At 38.2% G+C, this 21155-nt stretch overlaps 1 protein-coding gene across 1 annotated transcript in view; it reads right to left on the bottom strand.

Moving 5' to 3' along the window:
* Positions 1-15451, bottom strand: part of LOC124362940 (myosin heavy chain 95F-like) — a 76918-nt gene extending 61467 nt beyond the window's left edge. The window contains 1 exon segment of the mRNA XM_046817839.1: positions 15305-15451. Within this exon segment, the coding sequence (XP_046673795.1) occupies positions 15305-15317 (13 nt within the window). The 5' untranslated portion in view covers positions 15318-15451.
* Between the last annotated feature and the right edge of the window lie 5704 nt (positions 15452-21155).

Genomic DNA, 21155 nt, shown 5'->3' on the forward strand with positions numbered 1-21155 from the left:
TGTAGGAGCTTTTAACTCTTAAAAACCAAAGAAACCTATCACACAGTAATAATCCACTTGTAGGAGCTTTTAACTCTTAAAAACCAAAGAAACCTATCACACAGTAATAATCCACTTGTAGGAGCTTTTAACGCTTAAAAACCAAAGAAACCTATCACACAGTAATAATCCACTTGTAGGAGCTTTTAACGCTTAAAAACCAAAGAAATCTATCACACAGTAATAATCCACTTGTAGGAGCTTTTAACTCTTAAAAACCAAAGAAACCTATCACACAGTAATAATCCACTTGTAGGAGCTTTTTGATTTACTAGCCTAAACCCCCCCCTCCCAAAAAAGAGATTTAAATTTTTGATGTATTAACTTGTGCGTTCCTCGGTGAAAATGGTTTATGTATTGTAAACACAAGTGCGCATATAATCAAAACGCACACACACGAGTATAGTGGTTTGCAGAAAAAATAAATGTAATGAACCTGACAAAATGGAAGCTAAAAGTCCTATTAGGTTTTTAACTATAAATATCAATTAGAAGTACCTGTGATTTTACAACGGTTTACATTTACAATATTATAAGACCTGCACTAAGGCTATTGACAGTTACGTCCACCAGAGGAAAATACATTTTGTATCTTCAGAAATCCCTTGTAATGGATCCCTTACACCAACACACACGCAAGTACAGGCGTTAGGACCGGCCCGGCCGCATTTCCGCCCTATTAATGACAGTGTATATAGATTGTAAACATTATAACGAGAAAAAAATTATAAACAACTCATAATACTACACTGAAATTGTCACAAAGTATTGCTTACTCATGAGTCTCTACTGACGCTACTGAATAACCCGAGATGGAAAAAATAGGTACAAGCCCCAACCTTCTGCGCTCGTGAGTGAGGGGGTGCGTGCGTGCGAAGCGACCACCTGGCTCTTCAACCGTAATCCCTATTCGCTATTGGTAACATCTTGTTTAAATATATGAATTGTATCAAACATTGCACATTTTGTTTGTTCATTGGGTCATTAAGAGCCGTGTGTACTGAAACGAAAGAGTCTGTACTTTGTTTTACTTCACAAGAACAGTGTTAACAATTTTCTTATCACAATATGTACATTTCTGATAACTATTGCAACGTCTGTGTCAACAAATTCCAATGCACCTATGAATCATCATGATTACGGACGCAATTCCCTTGACGGACCTTTACAAAAATTAACAAGTACATTCTAATGACAAGGTAACGTTCGGTGTAAGGGTCTAATTGGTACAAAGGGAACGGAACCACGCAGCAAAAGCTGTATTTTACACAACTATTTTATACGCCTTTGGTTGGATGGATTTGATCCACAATTTTCCGAGGACAACTCCAAGCAGCTTTGGATTTAAGCCGCTTTGGCTTTGGGAGTGCCGATGGCCGAGCGGTCTAAGTCGTTGGACTTTGGGTCTGAGTTAGAGATAACGCAGGTTCAAATCCTGTCTGTGACCATTGCACTTTTTATCAGTACCATTGACCTTGTATTGTATCGACTCTCCCCCTTATTCTGTTTGATAAGATCCTCGCACAGGCCAGTGGCCCATGAGGGCGGACAGAATAAGGCTTAAAAGGGGATCGGCCTCCCCTTTTTTTTTAAAAAAAAAAGAAAAAGAAAAGATTTAAGGAGGCGGAGCCTCAATTCCAAAATAATTGTACACACAAGAATCCTGGAGTCCTATTTGCCCATGGGTCATAGCCAAACTTTTTATGAACATTCTATCAAGTAAATATGAGAATAGCCATTCAGCATTTTTTTTAGCAAGGACGATTCAGGAGTTGACCTTACACTGAGCCACGAGGGCGCGCTTCAAAGAAATGTTTTTTTTTTTCATAAAACAACCCTATTGTATTAATTTGAACTAATATTGACATGGATACCGAATTGTACAGAACTAGTATTAACCGAGAGTAGTTCATAAACCTCTTTGGAAACAATGAGGTGAAGTCACAGGGTTGAGACAATGTCTTTAAACAACTCTGGCCATCCATCCATTTAGCCAAAATTGGCATGTATATTATTTTGGAGTAGATAGTAACTCTTATTGAGCCAATATGACATAGTTCAAGGGTCAGATAGGAATCTTGTGCATTTACCTCGCACATCTTATAGGTAGATGGTTTTAAACCAAAACTGGTATTGACAATCTCTGGAGTAAATGGTAGCCCAGGATAATTATTCAGTGCCCGTCGAGCCAATGGGGCGGAGCTCATGGGCCACATAGCTTTCTCGTACAATCCATCGGGCATGTTTTATACGCAGATGTTTGGTCATGTACTATATGTGGAATCGTCGACAAGCAAGACTATTGAGTATATAGTCTACGCCTTGCTTGTAGGGTAATTTGAGCCAGCGTAGTTGAGCCGGTGCAGTGTCTGTCTGCATTTCCTAGCCGCAAGTCTGGCGTCACTTGAATGTCGATTGTGTGTACATTATCCGCGGAATTAAAGCTCTCTCTAGCCTTGCAGGTAGATAAAGCAGATATCTTCGCGCTATCCAGTACACGTCACAGCTTCTCTGATTGCATTAGTCTTGCTAACTGAGATAAGTTACAGCTGTCTTATCCTTCCAGGAAGTTCTATTGTTCTCTGAATACTACGCGGTTTTCACGGAATAATTTCAGAAAGCGTTTAGCTAACCAACACTTTCCGAGATTTCATTACCTTTAATATTTGTTTAGATCATTTATTTTAAGAAAAAAGATCTTTTTAAAAAATTATCTTTAAAAACGATTTTTTTTCTAAATAAAATAATCTAACAAATATTAAAGGTAAACCTATTTTACTTTAAGAAACTGACATATCTATGAGGCGTTTCTCAGAATAGAAACTCAGAGGAATGTTCCATGTTAGTAGTATTAACAAAGTAGAATTCACAACACAGACGTGCGAAGTGAAATAAAATGTAACACTATTACAAAGGAAAATTGTTTTTGTTTACTAATTTCAATCTAAATGATATATTATGAGTAGTAAGTCGATAAACATAATACAGGCTAATGTCGTACAGTGATCTGTGTGCTTTTGCGTATATGTAGGATACCGAATAGGTAGTTTATTTTTTATAAATGTGATGTTTCAAACTGACTGTCGCAATATTACCTCCTTCATGAGACGACTAACAAACTAGGACAAAACATTCTAATAGTTTGAAAATTGGTACATTTGTACCTTAAAGTGTCCTAATACACGCATTTAAGTCCCCGGTGGTAAAGAGTGATTTAAGGGGGGGGGGGGTTAAAGGTACAGTTTTGTAGTTAGCGCAAATATCTAAAAAAAACTATTACATTTAGCGTAAAAACTATTCAGTACTAACTTAAATGAAAAGAATACAATTTCGTACAAAAAATACCTTGTGTTTATTTGTTGTAAATTATTCATAATATATGTGTAGGAAACCACCTTAAAGGTGCAGGCTTAATATCTTAACTGATTGATAGTGGTTAGAAACGAAATATGTAAAATTATGTGAGTCTTTTGGGTGTAAAGAGAAGTGATTATGATTACAATGATTATATTCAAGGAATTTATTCCTTTAAAGCAAATATCAAGAATAATATAAATTCTAGGCCAAATATGCAGAGGGCCTTCTTTGAACGAAATTGTAATTTCTTTACTTCAATACTAAGTGGTTATTGCACTAAACGTATTAGTTTTTAGATATTTGAGAAAAACTGTACAACTACTATACCTTTAAATTCCCCTTAGCTTACCACCACAGGGGATTTTAGGGTGTTTATCAAGACCCTCTAATGCAGGAGTTCCCAACCTAAGGGTCGTGAAGACCTCGTCAAGGGTTGTGGAAGAAGAGAAAAACACGTTTTTGTCCAAAAAAATATCGGTTTATCCTTGAGTTTGTGATGTTTAGTTTCCACATGACGTAACACTTTCGATGATTTCATTGTTCAGCGGACAGTAACTTAACCACACATGACACACTGCGGGCTTATTTCCGAGGGAAGTGAACCCAAACTTCAAATAAGTTGTATTTCCTGCATTTTGTGTTGATCTGTCTTGTTATTGACAGAAATTTCTTTAAAATATCCATTACAACGTTTAACTATAACTCAAAACAGAAATTTAAATTCGTGAAGAGTAACAAACTTGCAGATCAAGCAGACAGAAGACGAAATCTTAATATATCGCGCTGGTCAGCAGGTTTATAACGCTAATATTATATTTTTATTTCATTTTTACGTTACGTATCATCGTACTTTTATTAGGGGAGGAATAAATTTATATTCTATTAAATGATTAATGAGAGAATACCATAACATTAAACCAAGCATGTTTTAAAATACTAGTCCTATCTACTGTACGTAGTAGTGTTGAACGCCTCACCCCTCCTCCCCCCCAACAATTTAAAATTTAAGTTCGGAGGCCGTCAAACTTTTAGACACAAAAAGGGGGTCTTAAGTTCAAAAGGGTTTAGATTGTTTCTCCTAATGGATTTTGTTTCGCTGTTTTAATGGACGATTTGACTGGGATAAGACAACAACTGAAAGTCGTGTTCCACAAACTATTTCACTTTTAGCCTTATGGGCGTTGCACGTTCCACGCGTGCACTGAAGGTTAGCATCGGCCCTGCGGCATCTGGTACAGTAACGAAGAGCGCAGTATGCCGCTGTGCGGTGCGGCGTGTCGACACACTTTACTAATAGGGCCTAATGACGAGTCGGGCCAACAAAGCGAGAAACATGCCGTCACCTGCACTTATACACGAGAAGGTAGGGCATGCCGGATCCAGTGTTTGGTCGATACTCGGCTATCAATCTCACCGAACATAGAGATATCGATACTACTGTTGGTGGCGCGACGCTACATGTCGACACACTTTACTAATAGGGCCTAATGACGAGTCGGGCCAACAAAGCGAGAAACATGCCGTCACCTGCACTTATACACGAGAAGGTAGGGCATGCCGGATCCAGTGTTTGGTCGATACTCGGCTATCAATCTCACCGAACATAGAGATATCGATACTACTGTTGGTGGCGCGACGCTACATGTCGACACACTTTACTAATAGGGCCTAATGACGAGTCGGGCCAACAAAGCGAGAAACATGCCGTCACCTGCACTTATACACGAGAAGGTAGGGCATGCCGGGTCCAGTGTTTGGTCAATACCGGGCTAACTATCTCGTCAAACTAAAACCTTAGTATTCATTGATACACGAGAAAGAAGAAGTTAGTCCAGGTCTGGTGTTTAGTCGATACTAGGCCATCGATTGCGCCGCATATAGCGAGATCGATACCACTGCCGGGTATGAACCATTCATCACCACCGGTGCGGTGGCAGCGTGGCATGATAGATATTGGATTGAATTGGACACGCCTCATTACGTTTTCAGCGCTATAAGATTGTAGTGTGCTACACGAATAGTTTCGTCAGACACTCCACGCTTGTTAGTTATATACCTTCAACAACACTCAATTAGTCTCCCTTTCATTAAGTCAAATTTCCTCGTTCAGGGAAAATATAAACCAAACAAACAAATTTACCAGTTGATTGACAATAATAACACATACGAGTTTGTATTGAGTATATTCTCTCCTTTTTATGCATATACCATTAAAAAATGTTACTTATGTCTTCCTATTGTAATTGAATTCAAAATACGATTTTCTAAGGCAAGAAATATACCAAGAACACATCTTAGAAGGCCGTGCAGCCCTAACTTTGTACAAATAAAGAAAGTGTCATTGAATGTTTTTTTCGTTGGAGGGTTCTACTGCTGGATCAGATTTTGGACGTTGGAAGGACTGCTCTTTGCTGCGATGCAGCTTGCCAGTGGCGGTTTTTTTTACTGTTTTAGGCTCCTAGAAAATATATGCGGCCTTAAAAAAACCTGTTTTTTAGTTTTGTAAGTTGTTTTACATACCAAAAGTTTACAGTTACAAAAAATATATACATTCGTAATTTTGCAATACAAATACTATTGAATTTAAAAGAAGACACACTATTTTTTAGAAAAACTACAGTATACGAAGATTAGCCAAATATTATCTAGGATTATTTTTCTTGAGTGCAGTTCGCGGCCGTCACCAAGATGGTTCCGTCTCTTAATTTCCAAATCGATTTTGGCAGACCTATAGAATTTTAAAAAGCTTTGTTTCTGACAAAAGGACTCACCTTAGTTGATGATTTGTCCGCCTCCTTGTGAGTTGCCATTGGATACATATGATTTACAAGTTGGGAATTCGCGTACAGCTAAGAAGACTCGCACGCGGCAACATCGATGTCTAATCAACGCTTCCTGGTCGAAATGACTGGCTTGCACCAGTACACAGTACATGACTTAGGCCTCGGCAGAGACAAAAGTCAGGTTTCTCCGGCACCAGATAGGATTGCCAACGCCGGCTAAAGCGTTTCCAGCAAGCAATGGAAACAATGCACGGTCGAACAAGACTACGAAGAAAAGGGAAAGAAAAAGGCAGAAAAACTACTGGAGAGTTCCAGTGCTGGAAATACAAGAGGGTAGCCAAGATTTACCAGAAACAGAAACAAGAGTGGAACCTCTTTTCGAAAGGAAGTAAAATATAGATCCCACAGAAGTAGCATGTTGCAAGTGGGTGTAATGACATACTATAAGCTAGTGTACCCCGTGGGCGCCATCCACGTACTCATACAGATTATGAGGTCCTGGGGGAGGAAAATAAACCTCGTTCACAAGTTTGTAATACTCACGAAGCAAAAAGAATATTAACTGTAGTAAGAGGCAGGTTTTCTATAACTGTTGTTTGTTCTGGACAATCTGTAATATTACTAGTTCCTAACTGATACAGAGAATTTTAAAAGATGCTCTTCAACATTACTGTCCATCAAGATGGATCCAAGCATCACGAAAATGCTAATTTGTCACGCACACCCCAAAGTGCGAAGGTAATCACGACAGGATCGAGTTACGCAATACGATACGGGTTGTCACTGGCCCTGCGAGGCGAGGAGGCGCCGATGGCGTGACGTATCTTCACTTTACTCGTACTTCCAAACTGTACTAGTCACAGAATTAAAAGTGCGATAAACAACAAACTTGGCTACTTCATGTCCACAGTACTTAGAGCCTCAAGGTACCGCAGTCGCGCCTAGCACGGCATCCGCAACTCCGTCTCCAGATCGATAGACAGGGAACACGCGATCCGCTGCTGGACTTTTCGTACGATTGTAAGGAATTCCGCTGCAGTCACAAGTACGAAATATACTTTTATTCGCGCGAAATGTTACGACTGTCCGTTTCTTTGTGAAATACGCCATGATTTGTGGCTTCGCGACGAGTTAAGACGGAATAGTCGAGTTAAGGTGCTTAAGGAGTTAAGTACAGCCATATAAGGTACCTTCTCTGAAGACAGAAACATTTAAGAAATTGTTTGATCATTCTAAGAGGAATTTTAGGTACGTTAAGTATTAATTTGGGTCATTTATAAATCAATCGGGACAATGAAAATGGCTTAAGCATAGTTAAGATAATAAGATCAACGTTTGTACCACATCTGAGCCTACTTCAAAACTTTCACCGGTTCTTTGTGGTTGTAAGGTTATTACGAAATGTACACGTATAATCTATATATTTTAAACCGTTCTAGATATAACTTGTTTGTAAAGGAAGTTTAAGGAATGTTTATGCATTCCGTAACACTAGTTTACTTTTTCCAAAAGTCCATATACACGCAGTTGTGTAGTTTTTAAACATTGAAAGGCCGCCATATTGAAAATTGGCGTACCAAACTGGACAACGAACTTAGCCGAGATATTTATAACATCAATTTTTGTCTAGCAGCTTTAAATTTATTGGGCTTTTCGGACATTTATCACTTCCAAAAGTCACGTTATAGCATAGATACAGAAACTTTGAACCAGTTTTGAGTTCTGGGATTCATGTTCGGGTAAGTTTTGTAAAAAACTTTCCTTTAGTGGTACCATAAGGATGATTGCAATTGATGATTTTGTATACAAATCTAAAACTTATCGCATCACCTTAATGACTCAATTGTCATAATCAAGCTTTTGCCAAAATGACCGATAAGCAGTTCTTTAACCAAACCCAAACCATAGTAGAGTTAACAGTTTCAACTTTTTGAAAAATTCTTTACAAGACTCTGTGTTTCAACTTTGCGATTAGGCGAATCGCTTGTTTTTTGCAGTCGAAATGCTCTCACGAATTGACTGTCTGCACAAGCTCCATTTAACACAAACCAGCAATAGAGGTGGGGGCAAATCAGGCCGTCATCAAATCCTGAATAGGGCAGAATTTAGCTAAGGATCTCAAAATATAAATCCCTGATGACAGTTTGGAGCACATGATAGATATGATTATTCCAGTTCAATCCTCGATCAAGGTGTATTCCCGGGAATTTTAAACAGTATTCTTCTTCCAGTACGGTGTCTACGATGAAAGTTCGACCATTATTCCTGTCTACTGGTCTCAAAGCAAAATTAAATAAAATTTGATTTAGAACCATGTGTTTCAAAATTGAGGCTGTTTAAATGCTAGATGAAGTTGTTGGTCTGCTATTCCAGAATTCATTTTGATTTGCTAGTGAAACAGAGAGTTGTATTATCAGCGTACTGTACAAGTCTTCCGCGCTGAAGTGATTGACATGTTCATTGATGTCATTGACATAATTATATAAGAACAAGCACTGGACTTAGGATAGCACTCTGTGGGACTCCATACATTAGCTGATTTGGTTCAACTTGTGTTCTGTGGTTTAGAAACGACATGAGCTACTGGAGAGGCACACCTCGGATGCTATGGGATCCCAATTCATCAAGCAGTTCGGCGTGGCCAACACAGTCAAATGCTTAACATAAGTAAAAAAACACACTTAATGTGGATTTACGACGTTCTAACAGCTCTACAACCTTTTACACTAAGGATCGATCCGACCTTCTACTCTGATCGCTACAACAGAAAAATGCGTCATTAAGGAGTCAAATTTCCCTTCCCACGCTCGCTGACCAGCGCTTGAATGACACATCCGTTCTTTCTCCAGTAGTAAACTTACGTTACAATTCTAAAGCGACAATTAGACTTTCGAATAAATTAAGACGAAACTTTACTTTATTTAATTAATTTAACAGATTGACTTGTTTGAGGTTGAGTGATCGATTGTTGTGTATATAATTACTGTGTCAAAGGAAACTTGATGATCAATTCAGCAGGTGAAAACGTTTATATGACGGAAAATAATAACGCATACTCTACAGTAGAGAGGTATACAGTTGAGTTAAAAGTATGGATACACTATGTTTAGTTTTTGATGGATAAAGAAGAAGGGATGGAACTCAGGACGCCTTTCTAAGAAAATAGAAGTCAACTTTTTAGTCACTGTTACAACTTGACTTATTTCCTCAAAATTTGAGGCGGTCCACAATTTTTAAATGTAAGGTCTCATTTGAAAGGTCTTGATAAAAGAAGAAAAACAGTGGAACTAGAGCTTTCTATCTCAACCCAGTACAAAATGGCAGCTCATTGAAATTAATTAAAAGCGTTAATGGATGCAGCTCAACCTTCAAAGGAAAATATAGAAAAATAAAACTCAGGATACCACTTTAGGAAACAAAAGCGAACCATCCACAAAATGGGCTTTTTGAAGGACAGTTTATAATGTTTTAATGTATAGTTACAGTAGCACTAGTAATTAAAATTACGTTCAGCATATAATATCAGATGTTCAGTTTTTTTTTCAAACTGCTGTCCCAGGACAGTTTGACAATGTCCAAGCTGTTGTAGAAACTTGAAACGTTACGCTATATGGATTCACACGGGATTTTTGAATTTCCGCTACTATTCTGTCCTTAAGGTCATTAGTGCACTGTGATTTTGTTTTATAGATGTTGTTTTTAATGTGACCTTAATGGATCTTTACATTTAAAAACTTTGAGCCTTCTCCCAAATCCCATTTTGGGGAAATAGGAAAAGTTGTAATAGTGACTAAAAAGTTCACTTATATTTCCTAAAAAGGTGTCCCGATTTCCATCTCTCCATGTCTATCCATCAAAAACTAAATAGAGTTTATTCATACTTTTAACTCACACTGTATAATATAAAGGGTGCACCGCACAACAGATGACATCTGTCGGGAGACACAGAAATAGGTTGATTTTACTAATGTGTACAATAATGAGTGGTAAAGCAGGTAAGAGTGGCCACAACGAAAGAAAAGATGGTCACGATCATTATCTCCTTAACTACATCCTACATCAATTTTCCATGCCGTCAACTCTGTACTGGTCTGCGAGGAACTGTGCGAAGTAAATGCCAACTAGCAGTTGCATGTTTGGCCAAACAGTGGAGGGAAGAGAGAGGCAGCGATTTAATCACGATGCAGACTGAGGTTGCGGCGGCGAGGGTAACCTTTTCTGGCTTGAGTGGGTCGTGTGGCGCAGCGGCGCAGTGGTGTCTGATGGCTGATTCATCGGCACATTCTACACCGACGCGGCGGTTAGTGTCGCTGCCACCGCAACAGATCATATTATTGGATAACAAAACTGATCTACGTAACCTAGCCGGCTGGATATTTCCAACATATAACACTTTTAACCAGCATTATAATTTGGGGTTTTCGGCTCAAAAAGACAACATCTTAATCAATTGGTAACGCAGTCTTTTCTATACCTACGCAAAATTGAACCAAATAGTACCAAATAATAAATTTCACCATGTTGTTACGGCCACGTTACACAAGCTCTCATGCATAGTTCGCATTTCGGTAATGCCAACCGTTCGAGAATATAAGTACCGCAGAGAAACTTGTTCGCACTATTGAAGGCGCGGAGCGTGGCTAGTACAGACGAACGCAGGTGCTGCACGCAGTTTTCAATAGTGCGCGAACCCTATTCTGATCAGTGCTTTCCGAGCGCATTCAATAGAAAGTCGCAGAACCGTCTTCAATGTGCAGTATAGCCTAAAACATTCATCGTCGGGAATGGAATGACGACGACGAAGCGCTTCAGAGCCATATGGATAATACGATCCCACTGAAGAATAAGTGGCCATCAACGCTACACATTTGTGTCACAAACTAGTTGCTCTATGTCATCGCTATATAAATGATGCCACTAGCAGACTAGCACTAGTATAACTAGGTGATTTGAATTTCATGTCAATGCAAATTTATGTCTCCAGCTTCGTCAAATTTATTTACTCACTTGAAAATCCATACGTTTTACAAACCAAACCCAATCAACTCTCAAGCACTTGGACGAAATACTATTACACAGAGATCCTATAGTAACAAAGCACAGCAAGAAACAACTAGAAAATCTCTTGAAAATGGTATTAGCCGCTCTGAGGCAATTAACTATAAAACTGCTAATGACAACATGCAAAGAACCCAATCAAGGAACGAAACGCAATTATCTTTTAATTGACCACAAGGAAGTGAATGGTAAGAAGAATAGTATTCTGATTCATCAGCCTCTTCACAGCAATAAATTAATACGAGGTATTCAGAAAAGTCCTTCATTTTGCGTTAAGAAACGTCAAAAGGACCAACTCACCATTGTAGAATTTGTGGCTGCAAGAAGTCGATGCCTTTTTCGTCGGTCTGAGCCTCTGCTACAAGCATTGTTAAAAATACAAACTGCCTGTTGATTTGAATATAATGGATCTGTGAAATGTTATTATCATTTGGTCGACGTTTCACAACCGCATTTGACACTTTGAACTACCCAAATCTATTTTCAAGTTATCACTAAAGACCATAACGGGTTAAGCATATGGTCCTAATAGAAAAACTAACTACGAGTATTTGCCTACACATTCTGCTGCATTCTAATGGACGTGCCAGTACACCACACTTATTCAGGGACTGAGGTCTCGCTACAGTCGACTAGACACTAGACAGGTCAATGCCATACCCCAGGTAAACGGCTGTTACATTTGTCATCCATGGCCCATTGTTCGGCTCAACCAGTGATGTTACCAAGCCAAGTTATTTTTCTCAGTCAGTTGGGCAACAAGGTCATTTGTGAGATTCAACATTAGTAACATCCTGAATATAAAAAGTGAACTTGGTATGATGGGTAGGCCTACTAATAGCGTACCAAACCGAATCTTGTACAATCTAGCAACTCGAAAACCTTGTTTTGAAGATTTTAGATTACGTTTGATTACAGTATTCTTATACTTGGTAGATGTTCGCTTGGCATTCCTTGTCAGGACACAACGAGGGAGGTCTGTCTATGGTGCATTATTCGGGACTCAGTAACCATAAGAATTAGGATCGGTCCTATTAACTAGAAAATTTAGTTAAACCAAAGTAATTCGTTCTAGGATCACACTTAACTGGAGTTTATGTGGTTAGTCCAGGTTAGCAGTTACTAATGACCTTTTTTAATTGCCAGACGAGACCTTGTTTGATAAAAAGGCACAAAAGATGTCCAGCAATTTTCTCGTAGTAATATAGACTAGAGAGACACATGCTTGACGCGAAGACGCAATGTTCCCAAGGCATGGGGTACCGAGAGGTATCTAACCAAGAAGGAAGCAAGCAAAATTGTACCTGTTGCAATAAAGACAACAGAGTCACATGTTTGATGTGGATATTAAATAATGTTCTTATGGTAGAAATGTCGAGAGAGGTACCTAACCACGAGGGGCTACAAGGATAGGAGCTTGATGCGGAGCTGCATTGTTCCCATGATAGAGGGAGGCGCATAACCACGAGGGACTACAAGGATAAGAGCTTGATGCGGAGATGCATTGTTCCCATAGATAGAGGAGAGAGGTACATAACCACGAGAGACTAGAAAGGATAAGAGCTTGATGAGATGTAATGTTCCCATGGTAGAAATGGTCGAGAGAGGCGCATATCCAACGAGGGACTAGAAGGATAAGAGCTTGATGCGGAGATGCAATGTTCCCATGGTAGAAATGTCGAGAGAGGTACATAACTACGAGGGACTAGAAGGATAAGAGCATGATGCGGAGATGCAATGTTCCCATGATAGAGGTGTCGAGAGAGGTACATAACTACGAGGGACTAGAAGGATAGGAGCTTGATGCGGAGATGCAATGTTCCCCATGGTAGAGGTGTCGAGAGAGGCGCATAACTACGAGGGACTAGAAGGATAAGAGCTTGATGAGATGTAATGTTCCCATGGTAGAAATGGCGAGAAAGGCGCATATCCACGAGGGACTAGAAGGAATAGGAGCTTGATGCGGAGATGTAATGTTCCCATGGTAGAGGTGTCGAGAGAGGCGCATAACCACGAGTGACTACAAGGATGAGAGCTTGATGCGGAGATGTAATGTTCCCATGGTAGAGGTGTCGAGAGAGGTACATAGCCACGAGGGACTAGAAGGATAAGAGCTTGATGCGGAGATGTAATGTTCCCATGGTAGAGGTGTCGAGAGAGGTACATAACCACGAGGGACTAGAAGGATAAGAGCTTGATGCGGAGCAGAAATGTTCCCATGGTAGAGGTGTCGAGAGAGGTACATAACCACGAGGGACTAGAAGGATAAGAGCTTGATGCGGAGCATGTAATGTTCCCATGGTAGAGGTGTCGAGAGAGGTACATAACCACGAGGGACTAGAAGGATAAGAGCTTGATGCGGAGCAGAAATGTTCCCATGGTAGAGGTGTCGAGAGAGGTACATAACCACGAGGGACTAGAAGGATAAGAGCTTGATGCGGAGCAGAAATGTTCCCATGGTAGAGGTGTCGAGAGAGGTACATAACCACGAGGGACTAGAAGGATAAGAGCTTGATGCGGAGATGCAATGTTCCCATGGTAGAGGTGTCGAGAGAGGTACATAACCACGAGGGACTAGAAGGATAAGAGCTTGATGCGGAGATGCAATGTTCCCATGGTAGAGGTGTCGAGAGAGGTACATAACCAAGAGAGGGAAGGGAGCGAAGGTCACAGCAATTGTCTCGTTGCAGATCCCCACAATGCATTCGCTCCACCAGTCCGCTACTTATATTACTGCAATCTTTCTGTAAAACCGAGTAACAAATATGATATTGACACCCTGGATATAAATGGAACGGTTTGGACGATATGCATTTGACACTCTCTGAAGTCATTGTGGCTCCTACATAATAGAGGTATTTTGCAGGGTGAAGTGCAAGAATGTGGACTGTGGTAAAAATATTTGCTGGAAACTTGTCACAAAAACGACAAAACAGTGATAGGAGATTATGTAAAATGGAGACGTCTACACCCAGGAGTGGAAAGTCCTCTGTTCAAAACCGCTCGATTAACATAACAAAGTTCACTAAGAATCGTACAATTGTACTAATAACTCCAATATTTAATAAAATTATACATTTGTTTGGTTTTCAGTTTTAAAGACTGGAATAGAAACAAATCATGCCTATTGAATTAGAAATGGTCGGTTGGTTAATTCCACCCAATCCTAAGATCAGGACGAAGATTTAAGATGGTTGTGATTGCTTCAATTGCCCGGATTCTTGTGCTAAGTCTTACACTCGAAACAAATATTGGAGCAGTGATAATTTAGACAGTCAATTGAAGTCTGACATAACCCATCGACAGATTCTTATATATATTTATCATAAGCTGTTGCCGGAAAAGGTAGTATATATTGTGTAACCGCTTCATAATGGGTACACATGGATGGCTTCGTGTATTAAGTAATGAGGAGGATGGGTATGCTGTGGTAGAAGAAATGTTTTTATTACGCTAACCTATTTAACCATTTCTCGAAGTGTCTGTCTAAATTTTCCAAAACCTCTGTTCATGATATATTTTGACATCGCCCTCTGATATATACGATGATGAGTTTGGTTCTCCTCCAAACGAATATCCTGGATCCTGTTCTCACAGTTCATGCTCATATTTTCCGTGCTTATTTCTGTTCTATTCGTGAACAAACATTGAAAAAAAAAAACATTTTATAATTAAACTTAAATTATGACATAAAGGTTGTGTCACACATTTTGAGAAAAAATGAAGGAGACAGTTTGTCGGAGATTAACAAATGTTTTCTATATAATTATATATAAAACGCTAACAGTTAAGTGAAATGAATGGAGATATAAGACTAATATACTTAATTTACGTATTTATATTTCTTATTTGCCTTAAATAAGTTTTTTGAGCAAAAATGTAATTTGTACTTTTGATTTCTCATTCTTTTTATCTGTTGTTTTGACTATGACAATTCACATGTTTATTTTAGCTCTGCTAAAGAATGTAAACACGATGTGAAACTTTTATTGAATAAATTAATAATACCAAGAAATGGAAAAACCACCCGTGAAGTCAATTTTGAAGCAATCAATAATAAAACTTACCTCCGCCATACATGTTGATTCTATTGCAACTTCAAAATGAAAAAAAAAAAAAAACACTAAATCGTTGCTATTTTCATTTTTGTTGAATTAAGTATATAATTTTAAATTTAGGGTTATATTTATGTCGACATGGAAAATTTATATCCTTGCGGTTTCATAGCTAATCTAAAAATACAATGATTACGGCAATCCAAAATTAAATCTCTTTAGTAGCATATGTTTACGAACCACTTAAAACACGTGTGTTTCCGAAAACACAAACAAAACTTAAATTTAAAAGCAAAGCTGTCTAAAACAAAATGAATTTGGCAATGAAGTTTGATGCGAACATGAACTGAAGAACATAAAATTGTGAATGCTTCCTCTTACTAAAACTCATTCCGTTTTTTTACTATCTTTTAATACCTATAATAAATCTCTGAGTATGTTTCTACGGCAGTTGGCAGCAGTTTCGGTGGAATCGAAAGGATTTTTGTCATCTAAACATGGACCCATTACTACTTGTTTAAAACAACAGCTTATCAGTAAAAAACATCAGTCTGTTTCTTCAGCCGAAAACTGCTGTTTTGGGAGTCCCTTCTTCCAATATTAGAAACAGTGCAACGCGAAAACTTATGTATTTTATATAGTTATTATAATTATTGCAAAGAAAAACTATTATAACATAAACTAATTTTGTTATCATACAAGTATACTAGCTTAATTCTCTGAAGTGGAAATTGGATTCTGTCACGATCAAAACCGTGCCCTTCAGAAATTGATCCCTCGGATTACAACAAATTTACTCTGATATGAGAAATATGACTGATTGGAACAAGATTTAGTCAAACAAAGATGAAATTGGAAACAAAAAATGCCTATTTCTCAGACTTTGAGTGATTCTATCTCTTGGAAAGTACTCACAACAGGATTATGTTAAAAACATGAATACGGCTTATTCTGGCAAATTAACCATTTGAAATTTGCCCACTTCTTTTTCAAACCATCCTCGTGCGCCCATCTGAATTCAGTACTAAAACAGTAGCATCCGACGAATGTCCACATCCAACCATCGGGAGTGAATGGAAAAAATACATACATCACCAATACTTCGAGTACTCTTTAACGGCTTCAGAAAAGTTACTGCAAATAGTAGGTTGTTGGATTTGCTAAAAGTGTTCAATTCTGTAGTGTTATCTGCTCTCAACCAGTTCCTGTCGACGGATCAGCTCTTATCAGCGGAGGACGACACGAGGAAGTGGAGTGAAAGCCCCACACGATTGTCCTCCATTGTCCCCAGCATGTCCTACATTACGTGTCCGAAGCCTGAAACTTGCCCAAATAATGGACTGGGTCGATTGAATACAGCGCATCAGAAAACGTAATAGAAACGTGTGCATCATTTCATGTACTCCTGATCTTCTCCTAACCCAGTATAGCTCCTACCTTTTAACAGGCCACTGTTGCCGAAAGAGTCAGGTCCTTTATCCGGCTGTGTTTCCAAGAAGAAGTCCCCTTTAACCGGCCTTGTTCTAAGTAAATGGAAGCGGCGATGCTTCACCTGCTTTCTATACACATACGGACCTGTTACACCGTGTTTGACTTTAATCTAGCATATAGAAAGTTGTAATTTACGAGTTGTACGGTACACCGGTTTAACCGGCAAAATCGTTAACCGGCCACGAGGTGACCGGTTACTAGGCCGTTTACCATATTCGTAAACATTGGCACGGCGCAAACGTTCCCAAACATCGAGGATATAATAGAATCTCACACTATAATTTTTCACGTTTGTGTACAATCACTGTTACAGTATTTTAAATAATTATGTAACTAATAGGCCCTGAAAGCGTCTATCGGAAATTGTCAATTGTTCGTTGAGTTTTGTAGGTTTTACAGGGCCCCTTTGTAAACTTCATAAAAATTTTAATTTAGTATGTGTATAGAGAGTTACATATCATATTTATTGCTAAGAATTATGGAATAAAGGTGCATAATTTCAAAGAATATATATATATATATATATATATATATATATATATATATATTACACCATATATTGCATTTAATATTTGACATGTAAAACATATATATATAACATAAAAGTATCTGCATTATAATAAAATACAAGATGTTTCAAGAGTCTGAATTGTAGCGAATTTAGTGGAGGACACAAAAATATACGTGTTTCAGTGTTTGGGATTCAGAAATAAATATGGGAATAATTTTTCTGTTTACGTAGAAAATAACACAGTGGAAAATCTTTACCCATTTTGAGTTGCTAAGCAGCACAATTAAATAACCATAATAAAATTTACTCTCGTGCATTATTATGTTTTTCTACCTTTTTATGAAGTTAGCTGAGATAGAACATTGTATAGGTCAATTTTTACTTCAAAATTTATTAAAAGAGAAGAGAAAAGAAAAAACAAAAATAAAATAGGACGCAACACTACTACTTTACATTCAACAAAGTCAGTCATGTCAGATTACGTCAGATTAGAATGTCACGAATATCACTTGATCTACAAGGATCTCCCATTCAGAGGGATTATATAATTACCATTCATAACTTTTATTCTCGACTGGGCGCTTATAAATATTCGGAATTTCTCTCGTAATGTTGATTTTAAAGTCATTATCTTGGACTTGTAATTTTGAAAGCCACTATTAAAAGGGTTTAATTTTTAGAATCTATTCAATTGATCAGTCTGGGCAATGGGCAGTCTGGCGGTTAACGTACTCATGTGAGCAGGCGCCGACTGCGGTAAATTAACAAACCCTGCTATTAAGTCGTTAATTTAATTGGCTAACAACATTAATTATTTTACATTTTACCAAGCTGCAGTTTGGTTGAATAACCGTCAATATTTCCGTTGTTATCGACATAAGAAATGGAAATTGTTTGTAGATAATAGCTTTACGTATCTAAACGCACAAATAAAAATGCTAAGTTTAAAGTAACTACCATTATTGTTAGGACATTAACTGCGGCCGACGCTTTACGGCGTACAATTAGATTAATACTAACTAGTTGGAGTGAAGATGTTAGTTTGTAGTTAACTTTTAAACTCGGGTATTTTAACAATTTGATCCAAAAGTAGTTGCTTTAGATTCCTCAATACATCCTCTTGAGTCAGAGTATGGTCAACCAGAGCACATGAATAATAGAAGGTATACGTAGTTTTTGAGTTCATCCAATTATTGTAATATATTTTACTGTTTTGTCTATTACAGCAGATTTTTGGTAATAACGATGTAACTGAGTTTTTAATTTCATTCTGACATACCATTTTCTGTTTCTTACATAAAAAAGTCAATATTGGAACTATTGTAAAAGGGATAACATTTTCATTCCTTAAAAATATTAAACTAGCGGATTTTAACTAAAAATTACAGCACTCGTACAACGAATTTTGTACTTATTAGTTTTCGTACTGCGCTGAGAAAATTACGTCCAATGAACTGGATCATTACAGTGACTACAAGTTAAAAGACATTCGAAACCCATAACAATTTTAAGTTACAGAATTTCCGGTACAGTAATTAATCTATCAGATTTGTGTTCGCACTCATTAATCGAATCTTATAATGTAATTCAAATATTTATGGGCAAAATAGTGATAACGCTGAAACAAATAACAGTGGTATAAATGTGCAAACCTCGGGCCAGCAATGGGCTAGCCTATAATTGTTAAGCGGTTTACAAGGATGGCGGTGTCAGTGAAGTAACCGAATTGTAGAGGAATCCTTACCAAGCACGCCGGCAGTATTAAGGTCAATCAATATGTATAGCAGGCATAGTCACTATCAGCGCCTGTCGTATAAATAACTCAACCAGAGTTCGTTTCGATTGAGTTGTTCCTGAATGTAACATTTCTCATCCTTAATGTTGGTTTTAGAGAATATACAATTTGTATATATAAAGGACACCCTATGGTGTGAACTGATTTAGTGTCCTGTGGCTTAGGTTCGGGCTCACATTGTGTCAGGCTTAATAATTTTGCTACGTTCAATATATACAGGGTGTCCCGTAATTCTCTGGACGAAGGTATACCACTTTTTGCTCAGATCAAGACAAACATAATTCGCCATATGAACATGAGTTTTTTATGGTTAAGATTCCAAACTGCCTGTATGTATGTGTTAAAAAAAATATCTTAAAACTAATCAGTTCAATTACAACAAATTTTGTTTAAATGTTTATGATAACAAGACCAATTACCGAACAAATTATCATGACATTATCTTTAGTATTTTAAAAATGGCGGCACATTGAAACTTTTTAACTTTGAATATCTTAAAAACTAGCATTTTTCTCAAGCATTGCAAGAATAACAGTTTTTAGAGGATTTAATCACAAATCCAATGACACCAACATTATTTAAATCGAATAATAAATAACTGATTTAGAGCATGTTTACTATGACAAGACATGGCCCACATTGAGGTTCTCAGCGGCTAGCCAACAATACAAACACTGAATAAACGGCACCTCGAGAGGTTTCTCTTCCATAACCGTCACGGGAAAAAAATCTCACAAGGTTAATTTTTGCTAAAAATAATTTTAATATTCACTCCTGTTCTATTTTTAAAACTAAAAAAAAAACAAATTTGCTGATTTTGGAATAAAAAATGTTAATTGTTATTTCAAAATAAACCTTTAATTTGGACGAAACCCTGTGGCCGCCATACACGTACCGGCAAGCCGGACAGTCGTTCCTGAACAATCCGCCGAAGACCGGCGGCGGACAGAGCGTGTATGGTCTCCGGTTAGCATGTCAGTTTATAATTAGTTTAACCCTCCCTCCTCCGTCACAAGCAGGGGTGATCGAACGAAAATCTACTCGGCCATCCGGATGGCCGGAAGATGATTCAGGCGAGCCGGTGTGTGTGTGGGGGGGGGGGGAGATTTCCGTACCACCTGACTGCGAGCCAGCGTAGTAGTTTACAAACTTATTGTGGAATGTTCAGACAGACAACATGTCGTGAGGAAAGGAAAATCAGTGTCTCCAGGAATTTATTAGTGTTTATGGAAAATAAAATTATCGGAGTATCACGACAGGACGAAGAGAGAAGCAGCTTACGCACGGCTTGTCGAAGTATGGAAACAGAGATTCAAACTGTCCAAAATCTACTGTTTTTAAACAAATTAACAATTTGAGGAGCAGCTACAGAAAAGAACTAAAGAAGGTGAGGGATTCTTCGAGGTCCGGTTCTTCTCGAGACGAGATATACATATACATATTTTTCCTGGTGCTTGCGGTGAGATGATTGTAAAATATTTAAGGTCCTCAAAACTCCCAGTAGGAAAGAATCTGAGGGTTGCTGTTAGACGCTCATGAAGGGATGCACTTCTCAACACAGCATTGTTTCAATTAAAGGAGCATCCAATGACAAAAGGTTTAGGAAAGTACTTTCATCCATTCGAAGGTAGTTGTGCCAATCCTTGGGGATTCCCTTTAATTCACTTATTAAATTTACATGTGAGTACGTACCCCTCTTCCACAACCACTGTTTACACTACACTTCGCCGTTTCCTGTTACCATTAGACTACCCATAAAGCCAAAATGGCATGCGCATCTTCATCACAGGAGGACATTTCAATTACATAACACGCATTGCAAGTAATTCACTACACATAAAAATACAGCTTGCCGGACTGGATTCAACTGAAGGTAGTATGGTGTGATCAGTCCAACAGTCCGCCGGTCTCCTGCCTCCGGCGGACTGTTCAGGCAGGACTGTCCGCCTTGGCGGTACGTGTATGGCGGCATTTTCTTGATATTGCAAACGCGTTATCAGCACATCATATAAATACTTTAAAAAACTATTAGAATTCCCCCAAACCAGTTTAAATCGTTGGCCAAT

This window comes from Homalodisca vitripennis, chromosome 5, assembly GCF_021130785.1.
Source record: "Homalodisca vitripennis isolate AUS2020 chromosome 5, UT_GWSS_2.1, whole genome shotgun sequence".
Lineage (NCBI taxonomy): Eukaryota > Metazoa > Arthropoda > Insecta > Hemiptera > Cicadellidae > Homalodisca > Homalodisca vitripennis.